This window comes from Malus domestica, chromosome 17 (genome assembly GCF_042453785.1).
Source record: "Malus domestica chromosome 17, GDT2T_hap1".
NCBI lineage: Eukaryota > Viridiplantae > Streptophyta > Magnoliopsida > Rosales > Rosaceae > Malus > Malus domestica.
Genome location: NC_091677.1, coordinates 10,814,487 through 10,826,806, shown reverse-complemented (window position 1 = coordinate 10,826,806; position 12,320 = coordinate 10,814,487). Strand labels below are relative to the sequence as shown.

General features: G+C 42.3%; 1 protein-coding gene and 1 long non-coding RNA gene across 2 annotated transcripts; one reads left to right on the top strand and one right to left on the bottom strand.

Moving 5' to 3' along the window:
- The first annotated feature begins 7,827 nt into the window (after nucleotides 1-7,827).
- LOC139193867 (uncharacterized) lies at nucleotides 7,828-9,175 on the top strand. The gene is made up of 2 exons (XR_011578384.1): nucleotides 7,828-8,287; nucleotides 8,872-9,175. It is a non-coding gene; the product is annotated as an uncharacterized lncRNA (long non-coding RNA).
- Nucleotides 9,176-9,781: 606 nt separating this feature from the next.
- Nucleotides 9,782-10,720, bottom strand: LOC139193862 (uncharacterized). The gene is made up of 2 exons (XM_070817656.1): nucleotides 10,349-10,720; nucleotides 9,782-10,045 (listed from the first exon to the last, which is right to left on the bottom strand). The coding sequence occupies exons 1-2, from the start codon at nucleotides 10,709-10,711 to the stop codon at nucleotides 9,917-9,919; spliced, it is 492 nt and encodes a 163-aa protein (XP_070673757.1). The 5' UTR covers nucleotides 10,712-10,720; the 3' UTR covers nucleotides 9,782-9,916.
- Between the last annotated feature and the right edge of the window lie 1,600 nt (nucleotides 10,721-12,320).

Sequence of the window (12,320 nt, the reverse complement as noted above, 5' to 3'; positions counted from 1 at the left end):
TTTAATCCAAACAGTGCCCCCTTCAATTGATATTCAGCCTAGAATTTCAGGCGCCAATATTAATTGAAAAGTTCTCCGTGTATGCACACTTGTTCTTGGAACTTGCAGCTTCTGGATGAGATTTACGCAACTTGGTGTCTCTTGCTCTTCTCATGACCTCTAAGCTGCCTCCTGACGCCTCTATAAATTCTGGCTTGAGTCTTTATTTTTGAGCCAACAACTTAAGTCAAGAGCCCCATATGCTTAACCAGTATATCATCTTCACCTTTCCCCTTCCTTGGGCGTTTCTTCCTTCTAAGTTCCCTTCTGAAACCAAGAAAATGGAGTCCTTGAGTTCTTCGTGGGGTTTTCTAAAACTCCTTTTTCGTGAGAAAAAGGGTTTTCATCAAATAATTACCATCTCCAACACATTTGGTCAGACACCCCGCTATCCCCAACACCTTTGGTCAGGTGATTTCGTCGTGAAGACTTGTCTTCCTGCTTGCTGCTATGGTAAGTCAAGCTTCACCATCACACCTGGTGAGGGCTCATTTTGAGGGTCCTCTACCAGGCTCATCTTGGTCGCACAACCCGATCACCTGATCGGGTTCCTTCCATGAAGACATCGGAAAACCAGTTGAGACATCATCGTACCCAGAAGGAATCGAATGTAGAACATCGGAATTGAATCTGTTGTAAATTTCACCAATTTGTCGAAATGAAATAAACATTGTTTTAGCAGCTTTGTATCTTTCTGTCTTCTTGAATGATTGATGAACACTGCATTTTAGTATCCCGAAGCCTACTCTATTTTGCATCCTCTTCAATATAACAGTCCCTAACATCCCATAATGTAGGACAATATTTTTTTATGAATTTAACATTAATGGGATGCCTCTGCCAATTTCCTTCGAGGTCCGCCAAGTAGTATCCTCATTTGTCTAATACTCGACTAATCATGAAAGGACCTTCCCATGTCGGGCTCTATTTCCCGAAACCCCTAAGTTGAGCCCCAAGAGGAAAGATTGTCTTCCATACTAAATCCCCTTCTTTAAAAGACTTCAGCTTCACTTTCTTGTTATAAGCTCGGGCAACAACTCTTTTTCCCTCCTGAATTTGATTCCAATTCGGGCCACGTCTACGTCTTCGATCCTTTGACACATAGCTTCAATGTATTATTCACTATGTAACCCAAATTGATTTTGAATTCGGACAGAACTTACATTAATCTTCATAGGAAGAACTGCATCCTACCCGAAAGTCAAAGCGTAAGGAGTTGCCCCGGTTCCAGCTCTCTTAGAAGTCCGATACGCCTACAAAGTATTCCCCAGCTTTTCATGCCACTTCTCTGGACTATCTATCACCATCCTTTTGATAATGTTGACCAAGATTTTGTTGCTGGCCTCTGCCTGGCCATTTGACTGAGGATAGTAAGGACTGGATTTGATCATCTTTATTTTGTATTGGCTTGCAAACTCTTCAACTTCTTTTGAAATAAAAGATGGTCCTTGATCCGTGACTATAGTCTCGGGCACCCCATATCTGTGCAGAATCTTGGTTTCAATAAAATGCTTGACCACAGCCGAGGTTATGGATTTTACTGCCGATGCTTCCACCCATTTGGTGAAGTAATCCGTTGCCACAATTATGAACGTATGCCCTTTGCTAGAAGCTGGATAGATTTGCCTGACGAAGTCCATTGCCCATCCTCTGAAGGGCCAAAGCTTAACTACTGGGTTTAAGGGTATTGAAGGTACATGTTGGAGGGGTCCATGCCTTTGACACTCTTCGCAGCCTCGGGCATAGGCCTTGCAATCTTTTTCCATGTTGGGCCATAAATACCCATACCTTCTAAGCAACCACCTCATCTTTGTTCCAGCTTGATGAGCCCCATATACTCCTTCATGTACTTCGGCCATTACTCTCATAGATTCCTCTTGGCCTAGGCATTTTAATAATAACCCGTCTGGAGTCTTCCTTAGTAGGTCATTTGCCCATAAAACATACTTAGTTGCTTGCCGTCTATCATTCTTGCTTGTGGGTGAAGAGGGATCTTTTAAATGATGTATGATGGGCGACCTCCAATCTTCTATCTCGGTCTCTAGAACCATTATATCTAGACTGAAACCTCTTTCTAAGATAGAAGGAAGGTTTCTTCTTTGAATCTTAACATCGACCCCAAAGCTTCTCTCTTGGATTGGTACTCCCGAGGCTACTTGCGCCATTTCATTGGCTGCCAGGTTGGATTCCCTGTGAATATGATTAACTGATATCTCAGAATCCCAATAACTCAGCAATTGCGTGGCCGCTAAGTAATACCCTGCCATGATGATATGTTTGCACTTGAACTCCCCATTTTGCTGGTTTATCACCAGTTCTGTATCACTAAACACCTCTACTTCCATTGCCCCCAGCTCCATCAAGATTTCCAAACAAATTATTAAGGCCTCATATTCTGCCCGATTATTGGTATTCCCTTGGTAATCTAAAAGAAATGAGTAATAATGATAAACACATTGAGGGTTGATAATTACAATCCTAGCTCTTGAAGCCCTTTGAGTGTATGAGCCATCAAAATACAACTTCCACGGAGTGATCCATAGGCCAGTCACCCTTCTTATCTCTTGTTGGACCCACTATTCTTTGCCCGAGATATCTTTGTTTGGCGGGATCCAAACACTAGTGACTTCCAGGCTTCCCGGGATATTGATTATCTCATCTTGAGACTCTTCATGCTCTGCTAAGAAGTCAGCGCCTTTGACTACCCTTTGGGGTACATATTGAAAGCTGAACTCTGATAATGCTAGAATCCACTTCCCAATCCTTCATGCCAGCATAGGTTTTGATAACATGTATTTTATCACGTATGTCTTGGCGATGATGTGCACGTGACAAGGTAACATGTAATGCCTCAGCTTAGTGGCAGTAAAATACAGAGCTAAGCATAATCTCTCTACTAGGGAATATCTTGTTTCTACCTCGGTCAAAATTCTACTGAGGTAGTAAACTGCTTGCTCTTTCCCGCCTTCATTGTTTTGAGCTAGCAAACTCCCGATTGATTTTTCTGAAGCAGAGATATATAGCTTTAATGGCTTTCCTCTTTGAGGTGGTACCAACACTGGTGGAGAAGTCAAATAGGCTTTGATGTTGTCAAAAGCCCCTTGGTGTGGTGGTCCCCATTCGAACTTCTTTTTATTCTTTAATCTCAGCAGAGGAGTTAGTGGCTGGATTTTGCCCGCTAAATTGGCGATGAGTCTCCTTAAGAAATTAATCTTGCCTAGCAGCCTTTGAAGTTGCACTTTATTGGTGGGTGAAGGCGACTCCATTATTGCCCGAGATTTGTTTTTATCCACTTCTACTCCTCTTTGGTGAACCAAGAATCCCAAGAAGTTGCCCGCTCTCACTCCGAATGCGCACTTCTTTGGATTCATCTTCAGCTTATGGATCCTCATTTTTGTCAAAGCTTGCCTGAGGTCCGCCAAATGCTGCTTCTCTGTCTTAGACTTCACCACGATGTCATCGATGTATACCTCCATGTTCTGGCCAATCAAGTCATGAAAGATGGCATTCATTGCCCTTTGGTAGGTCGCACCAGCATTCTTGAGCCCGAATGGCATGACCAGGTATTCATATGCCCCCATATGTCCAGGACACCTGAAAGCTGTCTTGTGTATATCTTGCTGGGCCATCTTTATCTGATTATATCCGGCATTCCCATCCATAAAAGATAAGACTTTGTGTTTCACTACTGCATCTATGGATAGGTCGGCCATGGGCATGGGGTATTCATCCTTCGGTGTAGCGCCATTAATATTTCTGTAATCAACACAACATCGTACTGCTTTTGTTATAGCTTTTAAAACGGGCACAATGTTAGCTAACCACTCCACATATTTGGTTGGCCTAATAAATCCAGCTTTTACAAGCCTTTCAATTTCTTCTTTGACTTTCTCTTCTATCTCTTTTGACATCCTTCGTGGTGCTTGCTTAACAGGTTTATATCCCTCATTGATGGGCATTATGTGTTCCACCAAGGTTGAATCTAAACCTGGCATTTCAATATAATGCCAAGCAAAACAATCTTTAAATTCTTGCAAAAGACAGATAATCTTTGCCCGATCGTTAATCTCTAGTAAGCCACTGATTTGTATTGGTCTTGGATCCTGCTCTGTCCCTAGATCAATAACTTCCAAAGGGTCCTGAACTTCTGGTGGTGGCTTGTCGGGTTCTGCACACAAAAACTCGACTAACTCCGGGCTCTTGGGCAAGTCGTCTGGCCTATCTAGGTCATATATGCACTCGGCCATTTGTATGGCCCTCTCAAACTCTTCTCTGCCAAATTCCTCCTTGCTTTCATCCTGGTTGGTCGAAGCTCCTGCCTGCCATTCCTACTCTTCTTTCTCCAAGAGCTCTCTTTCTTGCTTCCTTCATTTTCCATACACCAACAGTCTTTTAATCAGGGACCTGACTGCCATTACCTGATCTTTCCTTTTTTGTTCTGTCATTGATGGTGTATGGGCATTGAGACGATACAAGGTCTATCCCACTTTTCTCTAGTAAGGAGCATTCCTTGTTTTAAAAACTTTTGGGCCGTCACCTTGGTAGGGCGGCCGTTCTCATCTGCTCCTGAACATTTCAAAATTCCTACGTTGGGGTTGTAGAAACTCGCTTCTGCAACATTGGCTGTGGGAAGAAATGGTAGTGATTCGGCCTCTATCATCTCCCAAAAGCCTGGTCCGTCCGTTCCTGCTTCATGGTAGACAGCGACTTGTTGATGCAGGGTGGAGGGTATGGCAAGACCTTGGTGGATCCAGTCCCTTCTAAGTAATGCCCCGTAGGTAGAGGTACAATCTACCACAAAGAATGCCAGCATGATCTTTTTGGACCCCAAATCTACTTCTAAGGGCAATATCCCATGAGTCTTGGTGATAGCACCTGAGAAGCTTGAAACCGTGAGGTCTATTGGAATAAGATCTTCTGTGCCTCTCCCCATTTTCTTCATTTGCTTGGCCGGTAATACATTAACAACCGCTCCTCCATCAATTAAAATCCTTTTGAAGGGCACCCGCTCCAAATGAGCCGTAACATATATGGGCTTAAGATGATTGGCAAGTAAAACGTTTGGTCGGCTGAACACCATCTTATCAGTATAGATCCTTAGAGGACCGTTATTGGATGCTTCAGATGATTCAGCTCTACCCGACTCTTCTTCTTTAGCCAACTCAACATTGACATGGGCCATCATTGGCTCAGTTGTCACATAATCACCTTCCATAGTGGCGGGCTGATTAGGTCTGGCACCAAACATGGCGGATAATACATAAGTCATGTTGATATGGAAATTGCTAGGCTCTGGCAGTTCTTCTTTCATGCTCCCTACCTGGTCCATAAACTCATCTAACCAGGCCATGACATCTTCTGGAAGTAATGGCTCTGGTGCCCCCTCTTGTTGATCCCTGCTTGAATATGGTGTTTGCTTTGGAACCTCACCGAAAGGATCTACCACTGACAGAGAAGGTGGTTTTCCTTCAAGTAAAACGGTCCCAAAACAAATAGGCTCCGTCCTCAATCTAGGGGTTGGCATCATGATCATGTCTTCTTGAGCTCTCCTCAAGATCCTGTATTTCCCAGTGTGTAGGCTATGTGGTACATGATCTCCCTCGCATTCTGTCTTGCTATTAGCCTTTTCCAATTCTTTCTTATTTCTCCAGCGGAACTGACTACTCCCCTTAGATGATGCTTTCTCCAACTTTTGATTTTTGGAGGCTTCAGACGTCGTAGGGGTCTCTAAGGAGTTCATGTAGGCTTTGTGTTGCCTTTGGACCTTTCTGACCATGGAGGCTCCTATTTGTTTAACAGGCTGTCCATTCTTTCCAACCACGTACCATTTCCTCCCGAGGCGGGCAGGGTTATATTTCTGGACAGGATTTGTCATCCTGTCACTCCTCTTGTCTTCCCTTCCCATATAGCCATATTGAGGATGATCTACACCTCTCCGTATTTTGGCCTCCATATCTTCCGCTTCTTCAGAAGCTTCATGGTTTCGAAATACTTCTGATAAAGCTTTGGGTTGGGAATCACCTCCCAATCGTTGAAAAACACTTCGGGAAGTGTCTCTTCCTGTTGCCCGCCTAGCTCTCTCACGGGCTTCTCTCCTTTCTTCCTCTTCTTTTCTCCTGATCAACTCATGATCGATGATGACTCCTGCTGGGGGAATTTCAAGCTCACACTTGCATTGGCACTTACTGCAAAGCACCATTCCTTTGATTATGGCTGTTTTTGGATATTCGGGCAATTTGATCACCCCCTTGGGGATTTGTTAGCCAATCTTTCTATTTCTCTTGTGACATTTTCTTTCCCCTTTTCAGCCCATGTTATACTGATCATATTTACAGGGGCTTCTAAGAAGGCATCATCAAGTTTAGTCACCACTGCTTCCTCTGGCTTGCTGGTTTTAAGTCTCTTTACTTCCCTATCATCTTTTTCCCCGAGTTGAGGTAAAGATACAGGAACAGTTGATATTACAGTCAAGTCTGCTTTCTTTCTAAAACCTGTGGAGGCGTTTTCTAATCTCTGTATCATTTGCAACAAGGCAGCTTGCAAATCTTCTGACGGTTTCGACATATTTCTTTGATCAAGTTGGGTCTCACTGGGCGTGCCAAAACTATGTTCGTGGCGAGAATTTTCGCTAGGGATGTTTCCTGGCCTACGAGCACACAGCTCCCCGAGAGGTTGGCGCCGGTTGATGCGTTCTGTCGGGCTTCTGCTTCACTGGCGGGCTTGTCGGGCAAAGCCTTGTCGAGCTGGTCGGGAAAAACTTGTCGGGCTAAGCTGAAAAAGAAGGACAGAGTTAACTTTGAAAGGTTCCTTTGTGGGGCCTTAGGTGTAGGCCTTGAGGCTCACAATCAAGGTTAACTTTTAAGTGCTCATGCGTGCCACTGCCATATTCAGCATGGCAGATGTAGAACGGATGTCAAGTTTTAGTTGTATATATGCCCGAGAGGCCGTGCTAGTTATGACAGGCGCCTTTGTGGGGCCTTAGGTGTAGGCCTTGAGGCTTCCCGTCAATAACTAACCCAGTACTCGAACATATAATGTTTGTTCCATTGTCGTGCAAAGTGTTATGTCCGTTATACTTCTGATCATCGAGTTTGAAAGACATGATGAATCCAAATGAGTGCCTTTGTGGGGCCTTAGATGTAGGCCTTGAGGCTTCCCATTAAAATCAATTCTATACTTCAAACGTTCTAGCCCGATGAGCAGAATGAATCCAAATGGGTGTCTTTGTGGGGCCTTAGGTGTAGGCCTTGAGGCTTCCCATTAGAATCCATTCTAAACTCAAACTTTCTACGATAGTCATAATGTAACAGCAATAAAACTAAGGAATAAGTCGATTACTTGCGCCCCAAGCAATTTCGGACTACTTGTTATCAAAAGACTGTCGTGGATGGGTTAAGTCCACATAAGGTTCTTTTTTATGCCCTGAGGCCAAGGACTTTTAACTGATCAATCTTACATGCCCGAGGGCTTAGAACTTAGATCTGATTTAAACCATGAAGACATATTTAAATCGGATTTAAGAGATAAGAAGTCTTTTTAATCATCAACTTATCAGAAATAACTTGGATATAACTGGAAGTGTGCAACATATTGCTAGATTAATGAATGAAAAGAAAAAAACAAAGGAGGTTTTAACCTTGTTGGGCAAGGCTATTCGTCTTGCAACTTCCTATCTTTGTGGTTTCTCAAGGGGTTTGAGAGCTGGAAAGATGAACATGGGAGAGGATTTTACAAAGAGAAATCGATACTACAGCAGGTTTTTAACAAGGTGGCAGAGCTATTACAAAGGCTTTTTGGTGAGGGTTTATCTCGAAAGGGATGAAGGCTTGGGCTGACTACAGCTTCGTTTGAAGGCAAATCTGGTTTGAGTAGAGTTTGTGCTTGTATTTGTTTGTTTGAGTATCATTGTCTCTAATTTCTCTTTCTTTTTTTATAGACACTTCGACTTGGCCTCCTGTAGCAGCAAACTTGCCCGAATGCAGCTTGAAGGATAGTGACTCATCCACTATTTACTTGTACTGCCACTGTAAAGCACTTTCTGGGCTGATGAGTTGGCTGGTCTACACCACTTGGCCTCTAAGTAGGTGAGCAAGTGGTCTAAATGAGCTGCACCTTAAGTCGGAAAGGGCCCTTCCTACTTTCTGGGCTTTGGCTGGGCTTTGGCCATCTCTCCTTCTAGGCTTCTCTTTGGGCCAACCCCTTCTTGAGCCCAAAGTTCAGATTTTAATCCAAACAGCAATGGTACAAGGTTAGGATTTCTCACTCGACATAATTCTTGATTACTTTGCCTATATGCCATATAAACTGAAAGAATCAAATTAAGTGTTCGGAAAGTTCTGAATTTGATTTCCCTTTTTGTAATAATCATCCAAATCCAACATCAACTATCAGGTATTGGGGGAGGGAGGGATTAATTGGACTTGACACTTCGGGAAAATGTTCTTAACCAACTGAATTACAAGTCTCCTTGTCCACTTACTATGTGTCAATCTTTCTTTGTTTTCCCAAAAAATTTCTTGCATTAAAGGTTCTGCATTTTGAAAGAGTTAGTTACTTACTTTTTGGATTATTGAAAGCAGATGTTCAACCAAACCCAAATTGTAAAATTTACACAATCTTAAAGCCTTAATGCGTAAAATGTTAAAATTGAACATCGTGACCAAATGTAGGTGCTCTCTTATGTCAGTACAAATGTTAAAATTAACACATCCTAACACAGGTTACAAATCTTGAAATGTAAAATGTAGGTAGTTAATCCTAATATAATAAAGATTATAGAAAATTATATATTATGCTCTCATATGTCAGTACTTGTTGTTCAATGCAATGCAGGAAGTAGAGACTATTGTACCTCCTAAGTTTCGTGAGTATAGGAACATAGATGAACATTTGACACCAAGGGAACTATTTACAAAGAATCACAGTGGATTGCTAAAGGAGGGAGAAAAATGGATGAAAGAGACGGCAACTTCGTACACTGTTGTAGGTGCTCTTATTATTACCATCATGTTTGCTGCAGTAATCACAATTCCAGGAGGAAATAGAGATACCGGCTTTCCTGCATTCATCGATGAAAAATTATTTATGTTATTTATAATTTCAGATGCTATATCACTCTTTTCTTCCACGACTGCAATGTTGACGTTTCTCGGAATTCTCAGGTCCCGTTTCGCAGAAGAAGATTTCTTGAAATCCTTACCCATAAAAATGATAATTGGTCTTACCACTCTCTTTTTGGCTATTGCAACCCTTCTAATTATAGTTCGTGGACACTCCTAGATTGTGATTCCAACCATACTTCTTTCAAGTGTTCCAGTCACTTTATTTGCTTGGATGCAATTCCCTCTTCTAATTAGAATTACCGTTTCTACTTACGTAAAAGGAATATTTAATAGGAATGTGGAACGTTGGTTGTAAAGGTATTTCATTATTTTATATTTCTTATTGTATATGTTTATGTGAAATCCTAAAATTAGAGGTGTAACTGATTCGATGGATTAAATACTAAGGAATAAATTGGTGGTATATGTGGAACCTCTTACTTACAAGTGAGGAACACCACCACACCGAATTACTAAATGACGTCTTGTTTTTGTTTTTTGACTGATTCGTTTTTGTTGTATGATGAATGATTTGATTGTAGCTACTAAATTACAGGTTCGAATAAGAACCATACAACGCACCCAACAGGATGAGCACATGAACTAATCAATCAGATTATCCCATCATCGTTAATATATAATCCATAAATGAAAGTTCAAGCATTATGATGTTGAACATAGATCTATCAATCACAGTAAGAACTGAAAGTTTTTTCAACCTGATGCACCCAACGATAGATCTTGTCTCAACCTCTAATGTCACAGACAGTAGAGGTTTAACCATATAATGCACGCCATGGCTCCCGATCGTCTTTTGATTTTCTTGTTGGATTCCATGTGATCTTGTCTCTTGAAAAGGAAAGGTTCAAAGTGCTTGCTAGAAGTTCTCCAATCTCATAAAGTATCTGAAAAAGAAACCATCAAGAATTAGACAATATACGTACACTCGGGAAACAGACAGATTCATAGAGAACTAAAAGGAAGAGAAAGAAACAAGGCTAAAAGACTTACTTTCAGCAGTGGAACATGGAGAAACTGAGCATACACTAATTTTCCCATTCATCTCTCAAGCAAATCGTAGAAATACAAATTACTATCCTATCACAGCCTCCAAACCCAACTTAAATTCCATCATATGTCACAACAATTCTAGGTAAACTGAATGTTGACTGTTGCATTAGATAAAGTAATAAAAAAAGACCGTATACCTGAAACTCTTCTTTGTCAGAAATGCGTTGACCTCTTTGCCCGATAAGAACATATGTTGGCAACTTCAAAACACGGACCAACTGAAGAAAGCAAGCCAAAGGTTCATGATGAATCTGCAAGGATGGCGGTGGCTTCTGGGTTTTGGTTGCCATAGCCTTGCTTATGGCTGTTTCTGAACCAATCTCTATACCATAAAGTGAACATTTGCTTTCAAATTTTGTTGCAGATTTACTTTCCCCCTTTAGCTTGGATGACTCTAGGAAGGCAACGACTGTGGGAACTGAGGATGAATTCCGCCCTGCTAATTGTTCTAGAACCTCATTAATAGCGCAGGCTAGTATTGGCGGTTCATAGTATTCCATTAGCAGCACAGACACTTGAAAAATACAAAATTGAAGAGAAATTTTTTATGAAGATCCCTTAATCGATCCACCGCTTCCACCGCCTTAATCAATTTTCTCTCCCTTAACTCAAGCTGTTGGAAATAGTAATAAACCGACAGACTTCAATACAATATCAAAGCTGTTGGCTCACATCCTAACAACTAAAGCATGTCAGAGCAGTGGTAAATGTGAACCATCTGTTGTTTGCAGATGATAGCCTCCTTTTCTGCCGGGCTAATGTGACTGAATGTCTCCAGATTACCGAGATCCTATCTTCCTACGAATGTGTTTCAGGCCAGAAAGTCAATCTTCAAAAGAGTGAGGTTTGTTTCAGCCGCAACATCAAACGGCCCCTACGATTATCTTTGGCTGCCTTGTTAGGTGTACAGCGAGTCGACCACCACGCCACATACCTAGGCATGCCGACTTTTGTGGGAAGAAACAAAAACCGTCGTTTCGCATACATCAAAGAGCGTCTGTGGAAAAGCCTCCAAAGCTGAAAAGGGAAGTGTTTAAGCGCGGCTGGGAAAGAAATTCTCATAAAGTCTGTTGCGTTGGCTATTCCGTTATACACTATGAATTGCTATATCTTGCCCAAGCACTATTGTGAGGATCTAAATCGATTAATTGCATCATTCTGGTGGAACGACATTGAAGGGGGGAAAAGAATTCATTGGCTTTCTTGGACGAAACTCTGCACCCCGAAAGTTGACGGCGGCTTAGGAATACGGAACCTCTACGCATTCAATCTCAGCCTTCTGGCCAAACAAGGATGGAGGATCCTCGTCAACCCCAACTCTCTGGTTTCGAGGATTCTAAAGGCCAAGTATTTCCCAAACGTCCCATTTCTGGAAGCCCCGGTCAAGGCCGATTCCTCCTACTCCTGGCTTTGACGGCTCCTGGATTCAGGAGCCGTCAATGTTGAGTTTGAGTCGTCCTGATGGGGGACAAGGTGACTAGTCGTCCAGGAACCCAGGGATAATACGTTCCGAGCTGCACAGATCAAACTCAAACTCAACATTGATGGCTCATGGATTCGGGATAAGTGTTATGGGGGATATGGCTTGATTGTGCAAGATACATCAGGCTATTTCGTGGCTGCTAAGTGCGGTGGTTTCGCTGACCTCTTCTCACCCCTTCAATCGGAAGCCATGGCCGTTAGAGTTGGCTTGATCTGGGCGCTCGAAAGGGGTTTTTCTAATATCCTATGTGAATCTGATTCGCTTCAGATTGTCGAAGCTTTGAGAGATCCCTCGGTTAACTTGTCGCATCTTGGCTAGTTAATTGAGGACATCAAATCGCTGGCTCCGGCAGTCATTGAAGCTCCCATCACCCACGTTCGCTGTCAAGCCAATTCAGCGGCCCATTTATTAGCTCGTCTTGGTCTTTCTATGGAACCATGTGATGAATGGATGGGATCTCCGCCTAGCATAATCACTGATATACTAGTTGCGGATACTTCCCCTACTGTATATTTCCTCTTGTTACTCCGTTTCACAGTTTTATGAATGAAATCCACTATCCTTTCCTTCCAAAAAAAAAAGAAGAGAAAATCACATGCAATCTCCCATTAGACACACAGTGCTTC

Bases quoted from the DNA above. Each gene is read 5' to 3' on its own strand.
- LOC139193862 (XM_070817656.1), bottom strand. From the start codon at position 10,711: ATGGAATACTATGAACCGCCAATACTAGCCTGCGCTATTAATGAGGTT. The intron at 10,046-10,348 runs GTATACGGTCTT...TTTCTTTTTCAG, and splicing joins CTGACAAAGAAGAGTTTCAG to ATACTTTATGAGATTGGAGA.